The 23,470-nt window shown below is 54.2% G+C and overlaps 10 protein-coding genes across 10 annotated transcripts; 3 read left to right on the top strand and 7 right to left on the bottom strand.

The window, feature by feature from the left end:
• Positions 1-271: 271 nt before the first annotated feature.
• BDP55DRAFT_560685 (putative cyclase-domain-containing protein) lies at positions 272-1,447 on the top strand (the record flags this gene model as incomplete). Its single annotated transcript, XM_060570012.1, has 4 exons — positions 272-468; positions 539-632; positions 691-829; positions 897-1,447. The coding sequence occupies 4 exons, from the start codon at positions 272-274 to the stop codon at positions 1,445-1,447; spliced, it is 981 nt and encodes a 326-aa protein (XP_060425264.1).
• A 125-nt stretch (positions 1,448-1,572) lies between these two features.
• On the bottom strand, positions 1,573-3,625 carry BDP55DRAFT_295619 (quinate permease). The gene is made up of 4 exons (XM_060566579.1): positions 3,447-3,625; positions 2,589-3,374; positions 1,916-2,470; positions 1,573-1,855 (listed from the first exon to the last, which is right to left on the bottom strand). The coding sequence occupies exons 1-4, from the start codon at positions 3,544-3,546 to the stop codon at positions 1,698-1,700; spliced, it is 1,599 nt and encodes a 532-aa protein (XP_060425263.1). The 5' UTR covers positions 3,547-3,625; the 3' UTR covers positions 1,573-1,697.
• A 353-nt stretch (positions 3,626-3,978) lies between these two features.
• BDP55DRAFT_295622 (uncharacterized protein) lies at positions 3,979-5,518 on the bottom strand. The gene has a single exon (XM_060566580.1). It carries the CDS (start codon positions 5,355-5,357, stop codon positions 4,221-4,223), a length of 1,137 nt encoding a protein of 378 aa, XP_060425262.1. The 5' UTR covers positions 5,358-5,518; the 3' UTR covers positions 3,979-4,220.
• Positions 5,519-5,867: 349 nt separating this feature from the next.
• BDP55DRAFT_676269 (heterokaryon incompatibility protein-domain-containing protein) lies at positions 5,868-7,885 on the bottom strand. The gene has a single exon (XM_060575801.1). The coding sequence runs from the start codon at positions 7,788-7,790 to the stop codon at positions 6,015-6,017; it is 1,776 nt and encodes a 591-aa protein (XP_060425261.1). The 5' UTR covers positions 7,791-7,885; the 3' UTR covers positions 5,868-6,014.
• Positions 7,886-8,294: 409 nt separating this feature from the next.
• On the bottom strand, positions 8,295-9,549 carry BDP55DRAFT_560761 (D-isomer specific 2-hydroxyacid dehydrogenase; the record flags this gene model as incomplete). Its single annotated transcript, XM_060570020.1, has 2 exons — positions 8,295-9,016; positions 9,093-9,549. The coding sequence occupies 2 exons, from the start codon at positions 9,547-9,549 to the stop codon at positions 8,295-8,297; spliced, it is 1,179 nt and encodes a 392-aa protein (XP_060425260.1).
• A 1,384-nt stretch (positions 9,550-10,933) lies between these two features.
• Positions 10,934-12,930, bottom strand: BDP55DRAFT_560811 (glutamyl-tRNA synthetase; the record flags this gene model as incomplete). The annotated part of the gene is made up of 3 exons (XM_060570024.1): positions 10,934-12,428; positions 12,481-12,648; positions 12,710-12,930. 3 exons carry the CDS (start codon positions 12,928-12,930, stop codon positions 10,934-10,936), a joined length of 1,884 nt encoding a protein of 627 aa, XP_060425259.1.
• Positions 12,931-13,624: 694 nt separating this feature from the next.
• BDP55DRAFT_635904 (ribosomal protein L1p/L10e family protein) lies at positions 13,625-14,548 on the top strand (the record flags this gene model as incomplete). Its single annotated transcript, XM_060572835.1, has 2 exons — positions 13,625-13,833; positions 13,891-14,548. 2 exons carry the CDS (start codon positions 13,625-13,627, stop codon positions 14,546-14,548), a joined length of 867 nt encoding a protein of 288 aa, XP_060425258.1.
• A 216-nt stretch (positions 14,549-14,764) lies between these two features.
• BDP55DRAFT_560653 (oligomeric golgi complex component, COG2-domain-containing protein) lies at positions 14,765-15,706 on the bottom strand (the record flags this gene model as incomplete). The annotated part of the gene is made up of 1 exon (XM_060570008.1): positions 14,765-15,706. One exon carries the CDS (start codon positions 15,704-15,706, stop codon positions 14,765-14,767), a length of 942 nt encoding a protein of 313 aa, XP_060425257.1.
• Positions 15,707-19,367: 3,661 nt separating this feature from the next.
• BDP55DRAFT_560774 (uncharacterized protein) lies at positions 19,368-21,326 on the top strand (the record flags this gene model as incomplete). Its single annotated transcript, XM_060570022.1, has 1 exon — positions 19,368-21,326. One exon carries the CDS (start codon positions 19,368-19,370, stop codon positions 21,324-21,326), a length of 1,959 nt encoding a protein of 652 aa, XP_060425256.1.
• A 930-nt stretch (positions 21,327-22,256) lies between these two features.
• On the bottom strand, positions 22,257-23,324 carry BDP55DRAFT_635901 (uncharacterized protein; the record flags this gene model as incomplete). Its single annotated transcript, XM_060572834.1, has 1 exon — positions 22,257-23,324. The coding sequence occupies one exon, from the start codon at positions 23,322-23,324 to the stop codon at positions 22,257-22,259; it is 1,068 nt and encodes a 355-aa protein (XP_060425255.1).
• Positions 23,325-23,470: the final 146 nt, after the last annotated feature.

Here is a 23,470-nt window from a genome sequence, read left to right as displayed (position 1 = left end):
TACATCTGCGGAGCATCCGACTGCAATTGATAACATGCCGAATGCGTTGGTGTCAGTCGGAAAGGATACCGATCTTGCCGAGATCGCCGTCACTCCTCACTCCTCACGACCGTGGGTCTCCCCGGGCCGATCTCTAGCTGACCTTCGGCCGGTTATGTCGGCCTAGTTTGGAGCAGGCTCAGTCTCGAGCATTATTAAAGGCTTCTTTGGAATAGATACAATGATTTTTGAAACACGGAGGAATTCACAATCATTTCCCGCTAACTCAGTCATGGGCAACTTTACTTCAACCGAAGTGAGCACCCGTCCGAGCTTTGATTCTTTGCCGCTCCACGTCGGGGATCCGAAGGCATCGGCGTGGGGATTATGGGGCGATGAAGATGAACTTGGGTCTCTCAATCTTTTGAACCCAGCTTTGGTCAAGAATGCCACGAGTGAGGTGGTCATAGGCGAGACGATACCGTTGAAGTGAGTACATGGAATAATACAGGGGAAACCCCCTTAAGAACCAACGCTAAAGCGAGATTTTATGCATCAGTCTTCCATTGGATGCTTTCATACAGCCAATGAATCCGGTTCGCAAGCCATGCGAGCACCGAATTATCCCTAAAGGCAACGCCAATGACGATGAGGTAAGTCTTCGAAACTATCACCTGCTTATATAAGTCACTGACAACGGATCGGGGCCAGATCTCTATCAATACACAAGGAGCAACCCATTGGGATGGGCCGCGACATTATCCTTACCAGGAGCATATTCAGTATTACAACGGGGTGACTCAGGATGTTATCTCGGGGCCTGATAACAACACCAAACTCGGGATTCAAAGTAAGAATAAAACACCGAAGCCCTACTTGCTTGTTTACCGTGCATGTTCTGACGCTTAGCTCAATAGATATGGCGAGGAAGTCCATCATAGGCCGTGGTGTTCTACTTGACTGGTACTCCTGGGCAACCGAGAAGAACATCACGTTTGACCCCTTTTCAACCTTTGGCATTCCCCTGTCTCAACTCCAAGCCGTAGCAAACGCCCAAAAAACCGAGTTCCAACAGGGCGACATTCTCCTCGTCCGAACAGGCTGGCTGCCGGCCTACCGCGCGCTCACCACAGAAGAGCAGCTAGCGTTGCCGCAGCGGGAAGTCCGAGCAAGTTGTGGCGTCGAAGCGAGCGAAGAGGCGATTCGCTGGCACTGGGATCACGCATTTGCTGCGGTAGCCTCGGATACTGTAGCCTACGAGGCCTGGCCGAGCCCAAAACCATGGGGCGTCAGCATGCATGAGGTTTTCTTGAGTGGTTGGGGCATGCCAATTGGAGAGAGCTTCGACTTGGAGAGGCTCGCTGTTAGGTGTAGAGAACTACAGAGATGGTCGTTCATGATGGTTAGTGTACCTTTAGATATTCCTGGCGGTATCGCTAGTCCGCCCTCGGCAGTGGCTATTTTGTAGTCTACGCATATGAAGGCTTGGGTAAAAGTGCCATGAAATTGCCGTCAGATACCAAGATTGTGTCACCCTATCTGTGCCATTGCCATGCCTTCTTGTGAACAGCGATCTTGTGAAGACATAGAAATTCATGGAGCTGAGGAAAGGGTCATTTCGATAGCTTCGTTTTTCGCCATGTCGTCCACAAATCCTTCACATAGATCAATGACAACATGATTCATGACTACTAGAGAAATCCAGGGTTGAAGCCGTGCTAGGCCATGTCAACCACCTTGACCTCGCCCTTGTCCATAGATCCTCTGGGCGATCTTGGATGATCTGTCGAAACAAGAGGTCTCCCTCTGAGCTGTGCCCAAACAACCACGTGTGTCGGTCGCGAAAACAGAGTATCCATTTCCTCGAGCGAGCGACCTAAAACCAAATTCTCAGCAAAAGACATGCCGGGAAAGCCGGGTTTTGAGTGGAACTGACCTTTTGTCTCCGGAATAAAGAAGAATGACCAGACCCCGATGAAGAGCAAGAACCCACCAAACATGAAGAACGTGCCGTACCCAAGATCGGTGATCATGAAAGGCGTGGCTCTCGCGACAATGAAAGAGCCCAACCAAGTACACGCGGTAGACATTGCAACACAGAGCATCCTGATATCCAATGGGAAGATCTCGGACGCGTATGTCCACGTGATACCCTGGATAGTGGAACAGATTATGAAGGCGTTGAGGTAAATACAGACCATGGCCAGATACCCCCACGCATCTTGCTGAATGACACCTCCCGCCGCCTTGGCGGTGGGATTGGCGACCATAACGTACCCGCCCACGTACCAGAGGGGAATACTGCCAACGAAAGCACCCCATAGAAGTCCGCTGCGACGTCCGAGGCCCTCGATGACCCATACTGCAAATAGAATCATACCCAGCATCTTTGCGATGCCATAGATCCCAGTGCTGAAGAGCTTGTTGCTGGTTCCGGTGATTCCTAGGGTCTCGAAAACTTGAGGGCTGTAGTATGTCATTACATTTGTGCCTATTGGTACACACGTCAGCAGGGCAACCATACGGTTGGAACGAAGGGTCAATAATGGTCTATTATTGCTGCGTATGGGGGTAGAAGGAGGAGGCTGTGGGCAGAGATCCAACAGTACCTGTAAAACTTTGAAGAAACATGAGAAACGTTCCAGTGCCAACACGATTTCTCGTGCCAGGAGCAAGGAGCTTCTGTAGTTGTTGTTTCTTGCTGAGTCGAACGGTACTTCGCTCCTCAACTTGTTGCTTTATTTCGCTCATCTCGTTTTGGATATATGGATGATCGGCAGGAAGTCCTCGCACGTAAACCAGAACCTTTTCGGCAGCCTCAAATTTATCGCCACGGGCCAGCCAGCGGGGTGATTCGGGACAGAACATGATGCCACCAAAAAGAAGAAAGGCAGGAAGGAGTTGTAAAGCCAGTGGCACGACCCATTGCGCCTCATTGTCGACGTCGATGGTACGGCTCGTGCCATAGTTGATCCAGAAACCAAGCATCCCGCCGCCCTGGGAGAAGATCTCAAAGATGCCCACGAGGCGTCCGCGGATACTCGGCGGCGACGTCTCAGCGATGTAGACTGGAACCGTCATGGTAGCCATACCGATCCCGAGACCGCCAATGGCGCGGCCGGCAATGACGAGGTTGAGGACGCCATTGGCTCCGGACATCATTGCTCCGCCGACGCAGAAGATGAGGGCCGCCATCATGATGGCCTTCTTGCGGCCGTACCTCTCGGCAACGGGGAATGTGAGAAGAGCACCGAAGAAGGCCCCGACTTGGAACATGGAGGCGATGTTGGCTAGGGAGTTGTTCTTCTCTTGGGTTGTCATCTTGTCGATGCCAAAGTCGCGGACGAAGGAGTCGAGGGACATTGTGCCTCCTATGACGGCCGTATCGTAGCCCACTAAAGATTTTTGCTGCGTTAGGAGAGGGCCTTGAACAAAGGTCTGGGGGTTTCCAGGCACATCTCACTTACTTGACAAGGCAGCCATAGACGCCACAAGGGCAATGAAGTGGATTCTCCAGTTGCGGACCTCAGGGGGGTCATTCGGCCCCTTTGCTGAAGCGAAACCCATGGCGATGAAGGAGCGTTTCTGAGATGCTAACGCAGGTCTCTGTAAAGCTGTCTTTTTGCGTCGTTTGCAGGCTATAGATATCAGTTAACAAAGACGTCCCTTTGCAACGGCTGATCCGTATTTATAGAGCTGAGAGATGCGATGCCAGGACAGGACATCTAGACCTGGCATTCAAACGACACTAGCCAATTAAGCTTGAATGAGGATCCGGGGACAGATCTGGGGTCCCCGCGGGGCATCGTGCGGAGACATGACATGTACCTTGTGAGCTTTCTCCCGCAGGAATCCGTTTCGCGTACGAAGAACTCGAAGAGTGACTGTATTGCCCTCTTCCTCAACGGTATCGTGCATGTAAGGTCAGCCAAGACAAAGATACCGACGGTCATAAACCGGACGAAAGGCGTTTCTTGAGGATCGAGCGGGGAAGATCAGGAGTTGGGCGGGGCCTGCGTCTTGTATATCTTTCGTTGAGTCGTGATTCCGAGGTGTTAATGTAGATCAAGATGCCGAAATGCTTGGCCGAGGCGGACTTTTCGGCATTGAAGAGAGTTCCCGAGAAGAAGTTATCTACACACAAAAAACAAGATATGGGGGCGAGTATCGTAAAGACGCATGTTACCACAGCGGTGACTGAGTATCAGCTTGTATTTGCTTGCTGCTATCTCGTCACATTCTCAATGCAACAGAGGTGTCTCCTCGCTGGCCGAAGCTCTGCCCTCTTCGTTGGCCTCTTCTTGACTCCCAACAACATCAGAAAGCCACTGTTTCAGACCCTCACGAATCTCGGTATCTCGGTATATCCATGCGATACAAATACCGGCACCCGGTCCGAGTGGGACGGTACCAAGAATTGCGACCAAGGGGACCTTCCAGCCAGTCTCGACGAAGAGCCAATACAGGACAGTCAAACTGATGAAGAACATGTCAATCTCAACAAACTTGACAGTAGCACGTGTCATCTCCTTCCTGTCGTCCCACTGGAACAGGCTCCAGATGAAGTAGACGTGAGAGACTGCGGAGCACAAAATGGGAGTGAGGTAGACGAGCAGAAGCGAGATTGTGTGAGACTCGAGGTGAAAACTGCGGTGCTGGCGCTTCTGCACGCGCAAGACGGCCCATCGGACGGCTTGGCGGATGAGTGACACCCAGACGGGGAAGAAGAGCCAGATAACGATGATGACGGGGGAGTTGTAGATGAGCATCAGGAGGGACGGCAGAATGAAGCCCCACGCGACGCTGACAGGGATGGCGATGATCTCCGCATCGACAACGAGATGGCGTGAGTCCTTGCCAAAGTCGGGGTCCTTGGATGCGGCGCTCTCAACAGCCTCTTGACCGGCCTTCTTCCGAGCAAGCAGGATGGATCGCGAGCGGTGGAAGAAGGCGGGCAGGATGACGAGTTGCCAGACCACAGCTCCACCGATGAGGTTGAAAACTAGCCATGGACCCGTGGGATTCGCAATCACGACGTTGGGCGCGTTACAAACGCGTGCAGCCTCGATGGTGGTGACGGTCATGAGACCGGCGATGAAGGACAGGATGGCGGACATGCTGGCGAAGGTCCGCATGGAGTCGAGCGCGCTCTGGAAGAAGCTTATGGCGAAGCAGACGGGCGGACCGAAAACAGGGACCTTGCTGACGGCCGGTAGGCGTGCCCGGGCATCGCATTGTGAGTAAAGGAGGGCGACGTTGACATCGGAGTGGATGAAGAGCGACGCGAAAGTCGCGATGGCGAGGATAATGGGCACCACGAGCAAGGCGCGGTAAGAGAAGACGTGGATGGGCGCGGGCCAGCGCTTTGAGGAGGCCATGGTTATGACGAGCGACAGTACCGCCTATGGTACGAGGTAGTCAGTATGTTGTGGATGAGTGCGAAGAGTCGCAGGGTGATGCCGTCTTCTATTCGGTTCCCGACATGTTCGTTCCAACTTTCATCGTCAGCTCCGCTCAGCTCAGCTCAGCGCACTTCAGCTGAGGCTCATGACAACATTGGCGCACGTGCCGCTCTGTGCCCCTCATTATCAGTCATCTGCCTACGCCTCTGATGCACTAACACTGAATGAGATGAGACGTCTCTCATGAGATGAGTGAGATGCACCTTACTGAAAGCCATCGAATATCGCATAACAATTATGGCTAATACCAAGTTATCGGATGCGCCGGTGAAGCTTCAATGTAAATAAGCATACGGCAAACTTGATCGTCCGCGATTCTTGGGAAAACGTTGGGAGCAAAATACAGTGATCAGAAGATGGAACGCAAAGTTTACACTGACGTCGATGCTGCACAATGGCGCCCGTTGTTTGACACAGCTTCTGTATTAACAGGACCGCATGAACACCATATAATATTGCGTCTTGAGATCTCTTTTCTATTCTTAATACTATGTTCCAAGGCTAGTATTGAAGAAACACGATAACAGAGCATTCCAACAACCGATGCTGAGACTAGGAATCATGACGGCAGCGTCAACACAATGTTACGGATGACAACTGTAACCCTCCAGAAGATGCTTCTCCATACATGATGCCGTACACGAAGCAATCTCCCACGAACTCCCACAAGTTCGTATCTCGATTTCTCTCTCTTACTGGATGGAGTAAAAAGGGATGATTCCCGCCCGAAAGAGTCCAAACGTTGTTTCCTGGCTTCAGGTTAGGCGGGCCGAGGCCAAGCCGATTCTCCTCTGTGATGAAAAGGACTTGATAAGAGAGCATCCTGTCCTCCCACCACGGACCTTGGCGCCAACTCTCATCTGTGATGGGCTCATGATGCTCGCCGAATTTCCCTTGGATAAGGTTGTTATATTGGTACATGATGTTGTCTTTACTGGCGTGGTTCCTGAGAGCGCTTTCACATGCATGTCTCCAAAGAGACCTTCGCATATTTCTTAGGTCCATCAACACTGTAGCCACCTTGTCAACGCGGATGCCGTTTAAAGTTAGCAATACGAAATTTTCTGCTTGGTTCAATAGCGGCTTGAATCGTGGTAAACCGCGGCCAGCGTAGAATTGCCTCCAAGCAATATCGTGCGTCCAGAAATCGCTGGTGCACTTGGAGTCCTCCGGCTGGGCCAGATCCAAGACCCAAGTAGGCAGACCGGCCGTTTCTCTCTCCCCTCTCCAGCCGATAAGAGGCTTGAGGTTATTCAGAGATGTGAGTAAACTGACCGTAACTCTGGAAAACAGAACCACAATATCGAGGACGTAGTCCGCTGGGGTGATATTAGGCAAATATTTCTTATTGAGGAGCGCCCAGATGCCAAACAGCTTGTCTTTCGGATATGTGGACCTTCTGTCTCGAAACCGCCACAGTCTATTCAGCGAGTCGGTTCTTGACTGGTCCCAGAATCTGGTGTGAGCAATGCTGAGGACGGGTATAGTGAACGGGCTTGTGTGAAGCTTTGGGTAAATGGCGGTGCCATCTTGGAAAAGATCGAAAATGTTATTGTGTTGCGGATGCTCATCCGGTTGCACCATATAGCTCGCCGCGTCCATGATCGTTTGGAAGCTGATCTCGAGTGGGCCCCAGAGAACCGTGGCTTTTGGGGGCAGACAGACCTCCTGGACTGTCCAGATGCGGTGCCACCACTCGCAGTCCATCATCGACTGTAAGGCTACCCCGGCGGTAAGACCACTACCAGCAGGGCTCCTAGCAACTGGACCCTCCCCGGGCCAGCCGAGCTCTTCATGGTGTGGCTCCTCTGCAATGATACGCAAAGCGTTGAGGGCTCCTGCCGCAGCTTGCTTTGCGGCCACACTACTATCTCCTTTCACGACGATGTCCCCCATCCAGACGAAACAATTCTCGCACTCGCCATAGATACGGTGCATGAGATCAATTTGGTACTTTTTCTCGTCTTCGTCACTCTGGTTGATGCAAAGGGCGTCTGCCCAGATGACAACTGGTCCTTGTTGACGGCGAATACGGCTCAAGGCTTCAGCCAGACTTCTGTTGACCGTGACTTGGACGCCATTGACGATGACTTGGGCCTTTTCGTCGGGGTTGCCCCAGACATACGATAAGGCATTGTATCTTGGTCTGCTATCAAGGCTGATAGTGCTGCAGGTACAACGTAGTTCTTCTGTCTGTCGACCTGGGAGAATCGTGAGCAGGCGGATGTGGGTTTTCGGATTGGGCAACTTTGCGCTCCAATCGGTTGGGTTGTTCCGCGCACCGATATCCTCAGTGCGTCTCTGGATAAGTGCCATGGTATGTCGCAGGATCTGTCGTATTCTCCCCATTGAGAAAGGGTTACATGCTGTATCAGGCAGGTTCGTGTTCGGGCCATGGAATAGGGTAGCTTTTGAAGTCTGAAGGAGAGTCTTCTGTTGACGGTCATCTAGGCGGACATGCAAGGCAGTCTCGTTGGGCTGAGTAGGCTAGTATGAGTGGCTGAGCGAGCTGAAAGGGCGGGATCATGGGACAATTCAGCTGAACAAGATGCTTGTGCTTGATGTCTTACCATGATAGCGCCTATATAGCGCATATGTAAGATCTGAATTCGCGTTTCCTCAACATGTGAACAATCCTCTCTCGGTGACTATGCCTCAATGTATCTTGCTTCTCGTCGATCATTAACGTCTGCGATATGGCCCTCATTACTTCAGTCTTTACGCACAGGGGTGCTAAGTCGTCCGTACACATCTAATTTAAATAAACAGCTTCTTCTTCCTGAAAAGAAGATCCTCCTTACAGCTCATTCGACTCTGAGGCATTTCAAGCAAAGCCGTATTATACTTGGCCCATCACTGCTTCAAATAGTGCAGATTAACCGGCGTAATCGGCTTCCCTCCATCCAACACCGCCATGATATTCCTCATACTCAACTCCTCGAACCCCTTGTGCGTCTCGACCGTCCCTCCAGCATTATGACACGTCAACATGGCCTTCGTCCCCGCCATCTTGAGCAACCTCGGATGCGGCTTCGGCTCATCAGCATGCACATCCAGCGCAACGGTCCCAATCTGCCCAGACTCCAACGCATCCGTCAAAGCCTCCTCATCAACCAAACTCCCCCTCGCAATATTTACGAACCTCGACCCAGGCTTAAACCACGCTAGCGACTCTGCCGTGATAACCTTACCTCCAGCAGGCGTACATAGCACAACGCAATCCGAGATGCGAAGCAAGCTCTCCATCGTCTCGTGGAACGTAGCGCCAAATTTGGCCTCCACGTCAACGGGGTCTTTGCGGACGACGTCGAAGTAGTGTACTTCCATACCGAAGCCGACACCGAGACGCTGCGCGATCTGCTGGCCGATGTTGCCCATGCCCACGAGGCCGAGGACGTGCCCGCGGAGGGTGTGCGAGGCGGCTGTGGCGCGGGCGTGGCAGTCTTGAAAGGCGGACGGGTCGGAGACGGATTTCATGCACCAAGGGAGGTGGCGGAATGTTGAGATGACGAGGGCGATAGCGAAGTCTGCGACTGCTTCGGCGGCAGCGAGGCCTGAGTTGCAGTATATGACGCCTTGCTGTGTATTAGTTTTCGAGATGCCTCATACATTCACTCGACACCGAGCGATTTAAGCGGGACAAAGACTCACCTCGTTCACCGAGAAGTTGTGTATCAGCCCAATCGAACCCGGCGCCGGCGCTGGCAAACACCCGACAGCTCGCCGGCAGCAGCGGCACCAGCTCGGCGTCCCAGGTGCCCATCTCGCCGCCCGTGCCCCAGAACGGGCGGAAGACGGCGGAGAAGTCGCCCCACTTACCGTCCCGTAGGGCAGCGGCGAATGCGGGGCGCTGGCGTTCGGGCGTCGATGGGCGGATGATGTCGCATTGCGCCGAGAAGGCGGCGTAGGTTTCTGGGTTGTATTTGATCGGGTCGCCGTTGTGTAGGACGCGAGGCTTATGGGTGCCGTTTGTGGATGCTATTTGCGGTGTTGCCGTGATGGGTTCTACTTGGCTGTCGGGATGGGGGTGGAGGACGGGCGAGGCGGAGCGAGGGGTTTGAGATTGTGGTGTTGCTGGGGGGTATGGTGTATTGTTCGGTTCGGCCATTTTGACTGAAGCTTTGGGCATCAGTTTCTGAAGTTGGTGTAAGGAGGATCTCGACTCCAAAGAGCTTGGGTTGAGGCGGAAACGACCTTGATAAAGCGATGGTCGGACTAGGGTAGCTCTTTAGCTGCAGGAGATTATGCAAGATTCCAACATGTGTGTAGCTCGGGGTCTGATAAGGCTATCGAGAAGTGGCCCTGTTATCGAGATTAGAAGGAATCGAGGAAATGGGAGCAAATAACTTCTATTTGAACTGACGATCCATGATTGCGGAGGATTGGTGGAATCTCTTTCAAAAATGTCGGTGTGAGGATGAGGCGAGATCAGCTACGCTTCGTGGCACGATGGGAGCTTCTCCCGATCTTGGCCGGCCTGTTCCTCCCCACGCTTCCGGTCCGGCTGAATGGAGAGAACGCAACATTGCTTTTCTTTTACGCGAAGCGATGAATTAAACACCTTTGGCCGGATAAGCTTCATACTTCCAGGCATTTCCGAGTTTGCGGCGCCACCTTGACCACCGGACGGAGACGAGTGTCCCTTGAGCAGATGTACGCGAATGAATCGGCTTAATCGCTCTTGTAATTCAGAACAAAAGGCTTCTCAGTTTGGAGCACAAAGTAGCTGTAGTTTCAAGCGCGATAATTCGAGCAGCTATTAGACCACGAGGGATAGCCACGCCTCAGGGCCAATTTAACCCAGCCCCGACCAACTGTCAGTATTAGACCCCGCAATGAGTGATTCATGCAGGAGACATGAGAAGCAGTGGGGTGAGAATGATGACCGGTCTGGGCCGCCTCAATCGCGGGGATGAAAGTCTGGGGTTAAAGTTAGCTGACGAAGGCGAATGGTCTGATTATCTTTCCATGCCCATCATTCACCGCTCAGGGGTATGCTGGCAACGCGCACTTTTGTTTCTCGGGTACAGATAGTCCGTCCATACAGCCATGCTGCCCAAGGTACTTGAGGTATTCTGCTGGCGGAACTCAGAGTTGATGGTGTACAGCATGAAATCCATGTTCAACATTAGACGCTGCGGTATAGAAATCTTATTCTATCCTCTATGGCTGTTTGTGTCAGTGAACTGTGCAATTCACGTGTAGTTCCTTGCCCTTATTATCTTTAATTACGGAGCGATATTCATCTGGAATCAGATAGCTCTTTCATTAGATGAATACATTTTCTTTAGATGACTGATATCTCGGACATTTTGTTTATCTTACAAAATTTGAGTGCCTTTTCTCTTTTGTCGCGATAACGCATTTGGATCAGAAAGGGCGGCTTGTTAGCTTCACGGGTCCAGAGTGGTCAGATCAGCTTTTACTTCATACTTCAATTCTTCATGTCTTTCATGGCCTGAATCTTCCTACAAATGAAACAGCGAAATAACTTATTTGGCCTTGCCAGTGGGAATGTTGAACAGAACAACCACGTCACCCTCATCCAGACCCTTGTCCACACGGTAGAAGCCCCGTCGCTCAAGCTGAATAATATCGTCCTTCTTCAGCTCACCAACACCAGCATCGCACAACGCCGTCTCCATGCTCGACGTGTTGGGGTTGAGCACCTTCTCAAGCACGTCGTCCTCCTCGAGCTTGTCCTTGTTGATGAGGTAGTCAAAGTCCCAGAGCTCAGCCTTGACGAGCTTGGTGCCGGCCGTCGACAGCCACGTGACCTTCTTCTCGGTCGTCTTGAAGTCGCCCTTGAGGTTGAGCTCGACGCTGAGATCGGTGATAGGTTCGGTGGCGCCGATCTCGCGGGCGAAGGCGTTACCCCAGCCCATGAGGGTGAACTCCTCGCCCTTCTTGAAGCTCTTGACGTCGGCCTGGTCGAGGATGAGCTCGCTAGAGAAGACGACCTTCTTGGTGCCGACGTCGGGGTTCTTGGGGTGCTTGGGCTTGTCCTCGGTACGAGGGGTGGCGGGGGCGTCGGCGCCGGTGACGGTGACCTTGACGGCGTCCTTCTCCAGGATGGCAGTGTGGCGAGGGGCGATGGGGTCAATGACCTTCTTGTTGATGTTCCAGAACGACGCCCAGTCCATGTTGACGACGTTTCTGCTAGGTCCCTGCTTGATGATGAACTCGCGGAGGGCGGGGATGGTCATACCGCGTCTGCGCACACCACGGATGGTGGGCATACGGGGGTCGTCCCAACCCCAGACGGTGCCCTGGTTGACGATCACGGCGAGCTTTCTCTTGGACAGGAAGGTGCGGACAAGGTTGATACGGCTGAAGTCGTGCATATAGACCTGGCGCAGCTTCAGGGTGTCGATGAACCATTGGTAAAGGGGGTTGCGGTCAGTGTACTCGGTCGATCTCAGGGCATGGGTGACACCCTCGTGAGAGTCGACAACGGGGCAGGCGAGATCGTACATGGGGTAGATCTTCCACTTGTCGCCGGTGCGGTGGTGCTTGTTCTCAATGTTGCAACGGTAGATGACGGGATCTCTCAGAGCCTTGTTGACGTTGTCGACTGAGATCTTGGCGCGGATGCAGTTGTTCAGGCCCTCGGGGGTGCCCTCCTTCATGGCCTCGAAGATGCGCAGGTTCTCCTCGACGGAGCGGTTGCGGCACTTGGACTCGATTCCCTCGGTTCGCTCGTTGCGCATCGTCTCCTGCTCGGTGTCGTCGGCGTAGGCGTGACCCTCCTTGATTAGGCGAATGCAAGTCTCGTAGAGGTAGTCGAAGTAGTCGGAGGTGTAGGAAAGGGAGTCGGGGGTGATGCCCATCATCTTCAGGTCCTCAACAATGGCATCCTGGAACTCCTCGCTCTCCTTGGCGGGGTTGGTGTCGTCGAGACGCAGCAGAAGCTTGCCATTGTAAGCCTCGTGGGCGAAGTAGTCGCTGAGAAGCGCGGCCTTGGCGTGACCAATGTGGAGGTATCCTCTGTTACATGATTAGGGAATGATCTCGCTGAGTGGTGTTTAGGAGTACTGACGAAGGCTCGGGAAGGAATCTGGTGACAACTCCAGCCTCAGCGTTCTGGAGAGCAAGAGAGTAGCTAGCACCCTTCTTGCTGGCGGCAACGACCTTGGCCTTGCGCTCCGCATCGACAGCGTTCGTCTCGGCCTGGATCTCGGGGTAGGTGACTTCGACAAAGGTGAACCTAGCAACGCGAGTTAGCGCCGGATGGACATTGATTGAAGTTAGGGACACGAATGACGCACCAACGAGTAAGGTTGGCCATAGTTCCCTTGCGAATGAAACCCATGGCAACCTTGTTGAGCTTCAGGGTCTGCCAGATCTTGGTCTCGGTCTCTCCCAGCGAGTACCCCTCGACAAAGGTGCGCAGCGTCAAGTGCTTGTCGAGGGCGCGGAGGTGAGGCTCGATCGACTTGAAGTCGCCGGCCAGGGCGGTGGGGAGGGTCTGGAGCTCCTCGGCCTTCATGATGGCGGTGTTTGGTCCAATTGAGGCGATGAGACTATCGGAGGGATTCGGTGGTCAGGACGGTCCTGGTGTCTCGTGAGTCAAATGTTTGGAGTGGCTGATATTTCGTGGTGGGGTTAAAAATCGTGGAGGGGTAACATGACGGCGCACTCACCGAGAGCACTCGGCCGGGACGGGAACAGGAGAGTCTGATTGGTGGCACAGCGAGGGGGTTGCTTGCGGCGTGCTGTAAGTCGTTCTTGGTATTACGTCTGGTGTCTTTTTCGACCACTACGCAAAAATTGTACTTATGGGAAAGAACTCGGCTAATTATCAAGCTACCTATATACACGTCTTCTGAAAATTTTGCAAATCCATTGAAATGATGGCAATGGTTATGACTCTTCGTCCAAGGTCAAGCTCTGGTGACAGTGGTGTGTTTCGAGGCAAAGTGTACGTACCTATACACCGGGACCGGACCGGTCCTACCTAGGAACGTACCTTGCCTGAGCACACCTCAGCCCGATAAGATAGTGATAAGATAGCAACCTATTGCCTGAACCATGAGGCCACACCATTTTTTCTGCAGTCTTTGGCCAGAGCTTCGCACGCGAGACGTCCTGAGGGCCAGCTCTGGCGTTGCAACTCCAAAAAAAAAAAGATCACATATACCCAGAGCCCCGTGATGGCGTCAATGAACCAATGCATGGCCTCAATGGCCCGGCTCAGCCTCGCAGCTTCAGCAAGACCGACAGCCTCCACGATACCGCGGTTCCTCATCCCTTCCGTCGCCCAGCAGACACGATGCGCGAGCAACCAGGGGGGTAACAAGAAGACGGACAAGAAGAAGAAGAAGCTCTCCAAGGACTTCAAGACCTACAACGTCAAGAACTGCCCTCAATTCTCTCTTTGCGATGCCATGCGGTGTGTATAATCTGTGCAACATAATCCATGTGCGATCTTCAACTGACCTCCAACTAGCTACCTCCGCGCATTCGAAGTCGGCCGCCCTCCCCAGTCCATCAAGTACGAGATCCACGTCCACCTCAAGACACCCCGAAACGGCGCCGTCGTCAAGAACCGCATCCGTCTCCCCAATCCCGTTAAGTCCGACATCCGCGTCGGTGTAATTTGCCCCGAAGGCAGCCCCATCGCGCAGCAGGCCCTGCAAGCCGGCGCCATCGTCGCGGGCCAGGAGTCCGTCTTCGAGGCCATCAAGAACGACAACATTGTCTTCAACCGGCTCATTTGCCACACCGACAGCGAGGCGGCGCTCAACAAGGCGGCGCTAGGCCGTATCCTCGGTCCCAAGGGTCTCATGCCCAACCGTCGCATGAAGACTATCACCGACAACATTGCCAGCTCCATCCGTGAGACGATGGGCGCCGACAACTACCGCGAGCGTACCGGTGTCATCCGCATGGCTATCGGGCAGCTCGGTTTCACGCCCAAGATGTTGTCTGCCAACGTCAAGGCGTTTGTGGCTAGCATCAAGTCTGACCTCGCGGACCTCGAGACGCACAAGGAGGTTCACGAGGTTGTGCTGAGCTCTTCCCAGGCTCCGGGCTTCAGCTTGAACGGAAACTTTGACTCTACAGATGAGGAGGCCACGCCGGCCCACCTGTCCAATGTCATGTAAAAATGTACAAAACCCAGATGAGAAAAAGGGGGAGAGGAGAAAAAACGAACAATGGGCGGGTGTTTAAATGAATTGTATCATAGGTGTTTTTATTACACGTGTATCAAAGTGGCATAGCGCTCTAGAACATGTCGGAGATTTGGGTATCATTTGCATCGCAACTCTGTGACAGCTGGCCTTTTGTGTTCTGTTTGTCGTTGTTTGCTGCAACCCGACTCAACTGCTCTTGAGAGCCCTGATCGCCTCTGCCTGGGCATCAAGCAGCCCGTACAAGCCCAAGTACTTGACCGTCCTCGCCTGGCCCTTCTTCCCCGCCTTCCGTGCTTCCTTCATCGCCGTGCCGAGGTCGAGGAGGATCGTGTTCCGACACCTCGCCATCCGAGCCTCAGCCTTGACCACAAACTGGGCATCCCGTCCGATAGCGTCGGCCAGAGCTTCGACGATGCAGAAATCTTGCGCGAAGCCCGCCAACTTCGCAGGGCTGCTGCCCACTAGCCCGCCCACATCATCATCCTCTTCCTCACCAGACTCCTCGCTATCATCCGCATCCCAGTCATCATCCTCCTCCTCCTCCTCTTCCTCACTGTCGCCAGTCTTCCCCTTCCCTGGCAAGCTCGCGAGCGCAAGCCGCTCCTCAAGCGAAGATACCCGCTCATCCAACTCAAGCATCTTCCTCCCAACCTCAATCCCCTTCCTCACCTCTCTCAACTCCCCACTCAACCCCTGAACCTCCTCCCCGCGCGTCCTCACTTTGCCTTTAATCTCCTCCACAGCCCTTCGGAACCCAAGCATAGCAACACGCACATTCTCAACCCTCTCATCGCCGCCGCGCAGCTCGTTGCCGAGGGACAAAAACGCAGTATAGTTCCCGTTCACGAGCTCCAGCAGCTCGGCACTGATGGCGGCACTGCGGTCGCGGAGCTCGGCTTTGAGGTCGTCGAGGGTCTGGTGCCGGTGCGGGAGGGCGGAGAGATAGTTTGCCGGGTGGAAGTTGGGGGCGAGGAAGTCGGATCGGGGGAGGGCGGCGGGGAAGGGGAGCGGGGCGTCGTCGTCTTCGTAGCCGGAGCCGGTGGCGGAGGCGACGGAGGAAGAGGAGGAGGAGGGGAGGTGGAAGGCGGGTTGCTGCCGTGTTGGCGATTGGATGCCGAGATTGGCCATGGTTTTTGCTGTGTGATTTTGCCTGGTTGCTTTTGGTTGGGGTTGGTTGTTGCTTTCGGCCTTTCAGAGATGGGGGCGGCGGCGGCTCGGTGGTTGAGGTTCGGCGCAGAGGTGTAGGAGCTCGGAGCAGGGACGTCGATTTTAGGCAAGGTAGCTATTTCGAAGCTATAAAGACCGGGATCGGGAATTGTTGGGAGCTTTGCCTTCGAGAGGTGGGTGGTTTGAATTGGCAGCTGTTGGCCGATTTTGGACGAGATGGAGTTGGATAGGTACGGATAGCTTAATACAGCTTTCTCAGAGGTCCACAGATTGGGGTTTCGCGGGGATTACTGTGGGAATTGGGAGCGTAGACTGTGCGTGAGCCCACAAAGTAGCCCCCGCTGGATTCCCACAGCTTTCAGCGCATGTGGACACGGTTGCGCAACCTTCAAACATCTCAAGTGGCTACTCAATTACTTCAACCACTTGCGAGTGAGGATTTCGTGAGAGAGGGTCACGGAGGAGAGTTGGTTGGAGATTCGGAGTCAGAGCTAGGATTGGGTCATTCTGAACCCTGCCGTGTCTCTGGCAATGACGATACGGCGATCAATCTGCTCGGCTCTTACGACCATGACCGCACATCGTCATCTCTGATGCGGCCATTGGCGAGAGAACTCAGTAAAGTCGTCGCCCAAGACGCAATCATCAATTCAGAGCTAGATGGAGGGAATAAAAGAGGCAATCATCTCAGGTAAGCGGCTATATCACGCCCGTCTACCGTTATGAAGAGCCGGCCATTCTGGCTTGAAGACATCCGGCCAAACATGCGGAGGCCGAAGTGCCCGACGGCGCTTGGCGTTGCCTCGTAAGGAGGGAGTCCCTTGTGAAGCCAAAGCGTTCTCGGAGCCACCCTTGGGCCAGCCTGTCAGGCAAAGACACTTTGTGTAATTAGTGCGCCGACAATTGCCGCCGTCAAACCTCGTGAGATGCGAGATACTACAGCAAACTTCGAAGTGCCATAGAGGAACGGATCCAGTGAGGTAGCATCGCAGTACCTAGAGCACTCCACGAAGTACGTAAATTTGCTCTGTTTTCTCGCGTGGCTCCCACTCTTCCACACCCAGGGCCTCCACTTGGAATCAACCTATGTGGGATGAAGGGCCGATCTGATTACGCACAGTCACGACGAAGAGAAGTGTTGGGTCACTTGGTGGTTGGCTCGTCGATAGTATCCGTACTGGATACTGGGTTTAGACGATCCCAAAAGCAGACGTTTCAAGCGATTCACCCACACTTCCAACAGAGGACTGCGAAAAAAATGAGCGTCTCATGTGAGCCTGCAGAAAGGAGCGGCGGCTAGGGGGGGGTAAATTGGTCAAAGATCAAATGGCCCAATGACAGACGGCACCACGAGGTGTGTGTGGGATGAAGGTATGCACGCTCGGTCGCGTAAAACTGTAATACGGATTGGAGCTGGAGGCGATTGAGGGTGGTGACATCTTATCAAGTACCTCATGATCGCCCTGATGAACTGCTCCAAGGCCATTGGACGACTGGCGGTGACACCTGAAGCAGGTTCCATTGAGGCATAAATCCCCGATTATCAGGTACCTTTCTCCGAGCATCTTGCTCACTGGGCGGATACAGATCTTGTGCTCTGCCATTCCTGTCATTTGTTTTATGCCGTAGCATAAAGTAGTTGTGCAAAGCGTTTTTACACCTCGGCGATCCTGACTCGATGGTTTTTTAAGACAATAGACACTGCCGAAAAGTCTCATCAAACTTTGTGTCAAATTGATTTTCCCGCTGGTTTCCAGTCCTTACGGTTGTTTACTCATCCCTCACTGTCAGTGTCAAGGTAGATTTAGAGTAGAACCACGGACGTCTCGGCATACGAGCAAGTCATCGGACAAAGACTCGCTCTCATTTGTTGATGGAGTGACAGGCCTCTACTGTAAGCCTGTAAGGTAACATAGACCTCTGGGTAATTAGATGCAACTTTATCCCACGGTCATCACTGGTCACACACATCATGCACTCGCCCGGTGGGCAAGGGCAGCGACATCGGCAGACCCTGAGATGGATTCTCTCGGGATGTGGTGAGGCTTGGCATCCACGCATCGTCGACTATCCACACAAAGTACGGATGCAGAACAAGAGGCACAGACAGACTCAGAGACCGGTGGTGACGGAAGAGAGTGCGTGAGAGGCTGGGGTTCTCCATCATCCATAAGGTCATGGTCCATGGATGGGTGTTACGACATGGAAACTCAGCCATCAAGGGGATCAAAGCCCATTGAGGGTGGATCGCGCGGTCAATCAGGGCGGTGATCCGTGGGAGAAGTCGGGCTGTGTAGCCCTGAAAGTGCCTACATAGTAGCATTCATAGTGTGTTCCGCTTAGCCAAGACTAAGAAACAAGGTCCGAGATCGCAGGGTCGGAATGGAGCTGGAAGCCGGAAAGCCACACAGGAGCCATCGAACGATTCCACCCAGTGTGGCCTGGTGTGTGAGTGTATCCGTACTCCGTACGAAGGGTGAGCGATGGAGTCAGAGTGAGAGTGAGAGTGAGAGCAGTGCTTTCACTGTGTGAAAGTCGGGGGGCATTTTCCGAGGGAGAACCAAGTGAGTGAGTGAGTGAGTGAGATGAGTACACCACAGTGGTGAGTGGATTGAGTGAGGCAATGAGACCGGGTGGGTGAGTGGGAGAAGACGACGTACCTCTGACAGGCAGTGCCCGGTGGGAAAAAAACAGACAGAAAAAAAAAAACCCAGACTAGCGCAGGCCCTGGTGGGGGCCTTGCGAGCAAGATAATCTTATCAATCAGATCAAAAATTCCTTTTTGAATGTCGCCCTCCCCCCCCTTCCCCCTTGGGCCCTTCCCCTTCCCCCCTCCACTGTCCAGTCCGCGCTGTCCCTCCAATCCCCTCCCTCCTCCCCACCATCCTCCGAAGTGTCGGAAGAAAGAGGAACAATCCCGCTATCCAAAGATTTCTTCAACTCTTCAACACCGACTCTCTCACTTACACAAACTGATCTCAAGACTTTTCTGTCTTTAATCGTCAAGATCACTTACGCCAGCAATTACAACAGAGTCAGCTGTTTCTCGTTGCCGACATTGTCTCCCGAATAGATAGCTGTCTGTCACCCACTCGGCAACACGCGCACCACCACGCTCGTCTGCATAACGGCCCAGACAGACCTATCAGCTGTGCATTTCGCTGTAGGGGTATCTGCTCGATTCTGCTCGGCATCAGCCCAGATCGCCAAACAGTAGCATCATATCCAACTTGTACAGCACCGATTGCTCCTCCGAACAAAAGGTCAATCAATCATCATCATCACAATAAAAGACGAGCGAGGAAAAGAACAAACGAAAAGAAAGGCCAAATACCAACCACCAAACTCCGTACACAAAACCAAGCCGGTCTTCCACAACACATCATTAGCGCTTCCATCGCACCACCTTTTTCATCCTTTTTTCTTATCAGATCTTAAGAGCCGAGCGTCACCAGCTCTACGCCGAACCGTACCCTCGGATTTACCAGCTGGCAAAACATCTGCAACCCACACCACGCCAACCGTTCACCAGCTGCTAGCGGCGATATCCCACCACCCGCCAGCGAATGAGCTGCCATAACAGACCCCGCCTGTGGAACCCTGCTCGTTCGTCTCTTCCACCATGATGGCCGCCTCAGGTGTTTCCACCACTATTCCCTCCTCATCCGCCACCTCTCCCTCCTCCCACAATCAGACGTCGCAGCAGCAACACTCGTCGTCGGCCTTTTCTCCCGTCACCTCACCTCCCGCGACCGACGCCCGAAGCGTTTATTCCGCTGCTTCTCGCTCCAACTCGGTCGTCTCGACGCCCGTTTCCGCTGCATCGCCTGCCGCGAGCACTCCCGGCGGTGCTCCCACACCAAATCCGAGCGGACCGACAAATGCCTCCCACGCCCCGCACCAACTACCTGCCATCAGACCGAACGCTGCACAACAACAACCCATCTCAGCCAGGCCGCCTCAGGTCGTGAACAAAATGTCCATGGCCTCCGTAATCAGTCCCCCGCCCGTCACCGAGGCCCCCAAGATGTCCATGACCACCAAGGAATGGGTCATCCCTCCCAGGCCGAAGCCCGGCCGCAAGCCTGCCACCGATACGCCACCCACCAAGCGCAAGGCCCAGAACCGTGCCGCCCAGAGGGCTTTCCGTGAGCGTAGGGCCGCCAGAGTTGGCGAGCTCGAGGAGCAGCTCGACGAAATCCGTGATGGTCACGAAAAGGTCGAAAAAGACCTCAAGGACAAGGTCCACGGTCTTGAGATGGAGCTGCAATCTTTCAAATCCCGGTGCCTCGTGCTCGAAAACATGTTGGATCGCGAGAGAAAGGACCGCGTCAAAGCCGAGTCCGAACTCGAAAGCCAGAAGAGACGTTGGAACGAGCAGCAGGCCGCGGCCCCGAGACGTCTGCCTTCTCCCCAACGCCGAGGCTCCCAAATCGCTCACCACGAGCATCCCCCCACCCCATCGGCTGGCCACTCAAACCAGCCCTTTTCCATCTCACAGATCGTCTCCCCCCAAGACTCAACCCACATGGAAGACTCGCCTGCCCCGTTTGGATGCGGGTCATGCGGCCCTGAAGGCTGCTCCTGCGCCAACGAAATTCTTGCCGATACCGTCACAGGATGTGGCGGCTGCACTCTCGGAGGTCGATGCCAGTGCCTTGAAGACACCATCAAAAGCGCCATCATCTCGGATCTAAAGAGGAGCCACTCGCCCTCGGCGCCGGCTTCCACCGAGAAGCGTGCCCGTGTCGAGCCCACTCCACCCGAGGAGGAGACGGAGATTGACTTCACCGCCATGTTCTCCAAGAAGGCACCAGTGCAGCAGGTGCAACAGGTGCCGCAGCATCAGCAGGCGAACCTTGCCATTGTGCAGCCTCAGCCCCAGCTCCCTCCCGTGGCCTTCAAGGACTCGTGTGGGTTTTGTAAGGACGGAAGCTACTGCCTCTGCGCCGACACTTCCATGTCGCTTGGCCCGCCCGCCACTACCCCTTACGGACCTCCTCCCGCCTATTCCCAGCAGGTTCAGACTCCCCCTCCCTCAGAGAACGATGCCGTCCCTCCCCCTATGCCCATGGAGATCGACGCCGACGGCGCCGTCAAGCTCCGTCCCCGTCCCCAGACCGTCCAGCCTGTCGCTCCCGTCTCCCGCGGCTGTGGCCCCAAGGGCCCCGGATCTTGCGCTCAGTGCCTCGCCGACCCAAAGTCGGGTCTCTTCTGCCGCGCCCTGTCCGCCAACTTTGAGCGCAGCGGAGGAAGCAGCTCCGGAGGCGGCGGATGCTGCGGCGGTGCCGGTGCTGGAGGCGGATGCTGCAAGTCCGAGTCCGCGCCGCCACCCCGTCTCCCGGCAAAGGGACGCCTCGGCCTGAGCCTGAGCTGCGCAGAAGCCTACCAGACCCTCTCCAGCCATCGCAACTTTGAAAAGGCCGCCGACGACATTGGCTCTTGGCTTCCCAAGCTTCGCGCCGCGCCGAAGCCGGGCCAGACGCTGCCTTCGCCCTCCCGTCTGCCCATCGAGGTCGAGGCGGCGAGTATCATGAGCGTGCTCAAGGATTTTGACATTCGCTTTGGCAGAGGCCAGTAAACACTGTACAAAGTTTTTCCTCGCCATGGTTTGAGAGCGGGCATGCATATTTCTTTATGAGTCTGGGACGGTCATCTAAAAGCTCTGTTTCGTCTGACACACATTTGAGTTGTAAGACACGGTTGATGTGGACATGAGCACTTGAAAAATTGGGAGGCGGCGTTTTGGGTCCTTCGAGACACTACTTTGATATTTACACCCGAACTTCTAGGAAGGTAGGGCTACACATGAGGATGCTCTTTGAAAGCTTGCTCGTCGGAGGAGAGAGTAAGGGGGAAGGCTAGGTATCTAGTTTCGGTGCATCGACCTAGGCCAATGGGGCCGGACTGTCTCAAGTAGCACGCATTCTGATTGAGACCTTTGACGCTCAATGCGAATACATTACCGTTTCAATCATTTTAATGCTCCTACTTTGCCTCCCGTTACAAGCCTGCTTCAATGATCTCGTGACATGCTAAGAGAAACAAACGTACGCAGTCTAGTTCGTGACAAGTGTATTTTCAGAAATACTGGGCATGAAAAGGCATCTTACAACAATCATGAGAATTTAAAACACTATACACACGGGGAATAATGTACGGGGTATGATTGCAAATAAAAGTCATCTAGATTGGCCCAAGCCTGTAACCCATACCCAAGTCATAATCGTATGTAGAAAAGTGGTATATCCTCCATAAAAGGCCGAGTGCCTGCTACCATAATGTCCCTCCCTTTCTACTGCAGTCATCATCTAAAAAGGGGGAAACTAGAAATGACCCCCCGCAGCCTCCCAGTGTAAGGAAGCCCATGTAAATGCCAACTGAATATGCCCGCATCGTACTCATAAACGCGAAAATGTCAAAGAAAATATGGGAAAGAGCGCCCCCGGCGTCCGTAAATGAAAAGAAACATTATCGCGTATCGCGCTATGTAAATCATACTCTCAACGCCTCAGCTCATGGCGTTGAACTCATTCTGTCGGAGGAAGGACGTGGCGAGCTCATCACCGCCTTGTTCTGCCGCCTGGAAGAAATGGACTGCCACGCACATCAACGCGGGATCACTGCGAACATCCCCATCTTTTGAGCTTGGATCCTGGCCGGGATGTTGGGAGCCAGCAGAGCCACCGAGGCCCGATGCGCCTGCCGATGTGCGACTCCTGTCTCCGGGGTAGAGTCTCGCGCCCGGACCTGTGCGGCCGGAGGGACCAGCATATTTGTCCATGACAGCCTGTTTGAACACCTCGCGCGGCTTCGAGAGGGGCAAGGTGGTCCGCTCCACAAGCTCAGGGTTCGACAAGTAGAAAATTGCGAGCTCTCGCTGGGCCGTGGGTAGACCCTCTTTGGCGGTGATGGTCCACATCTTTCCTGCTTGTGCCAAGCTGTAGGCTGTCGTAACAGGAGGGGGCGATTCTGTCTCCAGTCGTTCAGCGTCTGGAGCAGGCGCGTCATTGGTCGTCTTGCGTGTACTCGTGTACACCCCTTGGACCTCGTCCGCCACTTCAATCATTGTTCGGCAGACCTCTTGCTTCAGATTCAAGGCGGCGAGGCCGGTGTCCCAAAACGCTGTGCCTTTGTCCGTGCTGTCAAGGATTGTGGGGTTGACGAATGCCGCAATGAACTGCAGATCACGGAAAAGTGTCTTTGGCCGAATAGACGCGTCCCGGAACAACGTTCGCAAGACGTTGGTGACGGCGTCGGTTGTTGTTGGGCTGCCAGAGGCGCCAGAACGAGTATCATTGTTACTCTGACGCATTTGACGGGGTCCAATAGCCGGCGGCAAAGTTGCGGGTACCTGCAAAAGGGTGTGCGAGCGTCTTCCTCTCACGTTGTCAATAGCCTCCTCCAGCGGATTCGCGCGGCTAGAGCCTGTGGGATCATCGACGGCGCCAGACATAAACTCTTGTCGGTTCCAGCCCAGCCTTGACCTTTTGCCGCTCGCCAAAGATGCTACGATGAGTTGCTGCAGCTCGTACAGGGCGTTCAGCTTGGCATGGGGATTGGGATGTACGCTGAACATGCGGAGCAAGCGTTGGAATGCCTTCTTGAAAGGAAATTCGGGAGTTGGCTCTTTTTGGCTGGCCTTGCTTCGCGCAGACAACGTGTCGCTTGTGGCCGAACTGTCGTTTCCTGGAGCGCTAGCAGTTTCCGTGGTCTCGGAGTTTT

Source organism: Colletotrichum godetiae, assembly GCF_030913485.1.
Source record: "Colletotrichum godetiae strain CBS 193.32 chromosome Unknown BDP55scaffold_48, whole genome shotgun sequence".
Classification (NCBI taxonomy): domain Eukaryota; kingdom Fungi; phylum Ascomycota; class Sordariomycetes; order Glomerellales; family Glomerellaceae; genus Colletotrichum; species Colletotrichum godetiae.
Note: the sequence above shows the minus strand (reverse complement) of the source record. Positions and strands in the feature narration are given on the sequence as shown.

Bases quoted from the DNA above. Each gene is read 5' to 3' on its own strand.
- BDP55DRAFT_295619 (XM_060566579.1), bottom strand. From the start codon at position 3,546: ATGGGTTTCGCTTCAGCAAAGGGGCCGAATGACCCCCCTGAGGTCCGC. The intron at 3,375-3,446 runs GTAAGTGAGATG...AAAAATCTTTAG, and splicing joins GTCTATGGCTGCCTTGTCAA to TGGGCTACGATACGGCCGTC. The intron at 1,856-1,915 runs GTCAGTTCCACT...ATTTGGTTTTAG, and splicing joins CTTTATTCCGGAGACAAAAG to GTCGCTCGCTCGAGGAAATG.
- BDP55DRAFT_676269 (XM_060575801.1), bottom strand. From the start codon at position 7,790: ATGGGGAGAATACGACAGATCCTGCGACATACCATGGCACTTATCCAG.
- BDP55DRAFT_295622 (XM_060566580.1), bottom strand. From the start codon at position 5,357: ATGGCCTCCTCAAAGCGCTGGCCCGCGCCCATCCACGTCTTCTCTTAC.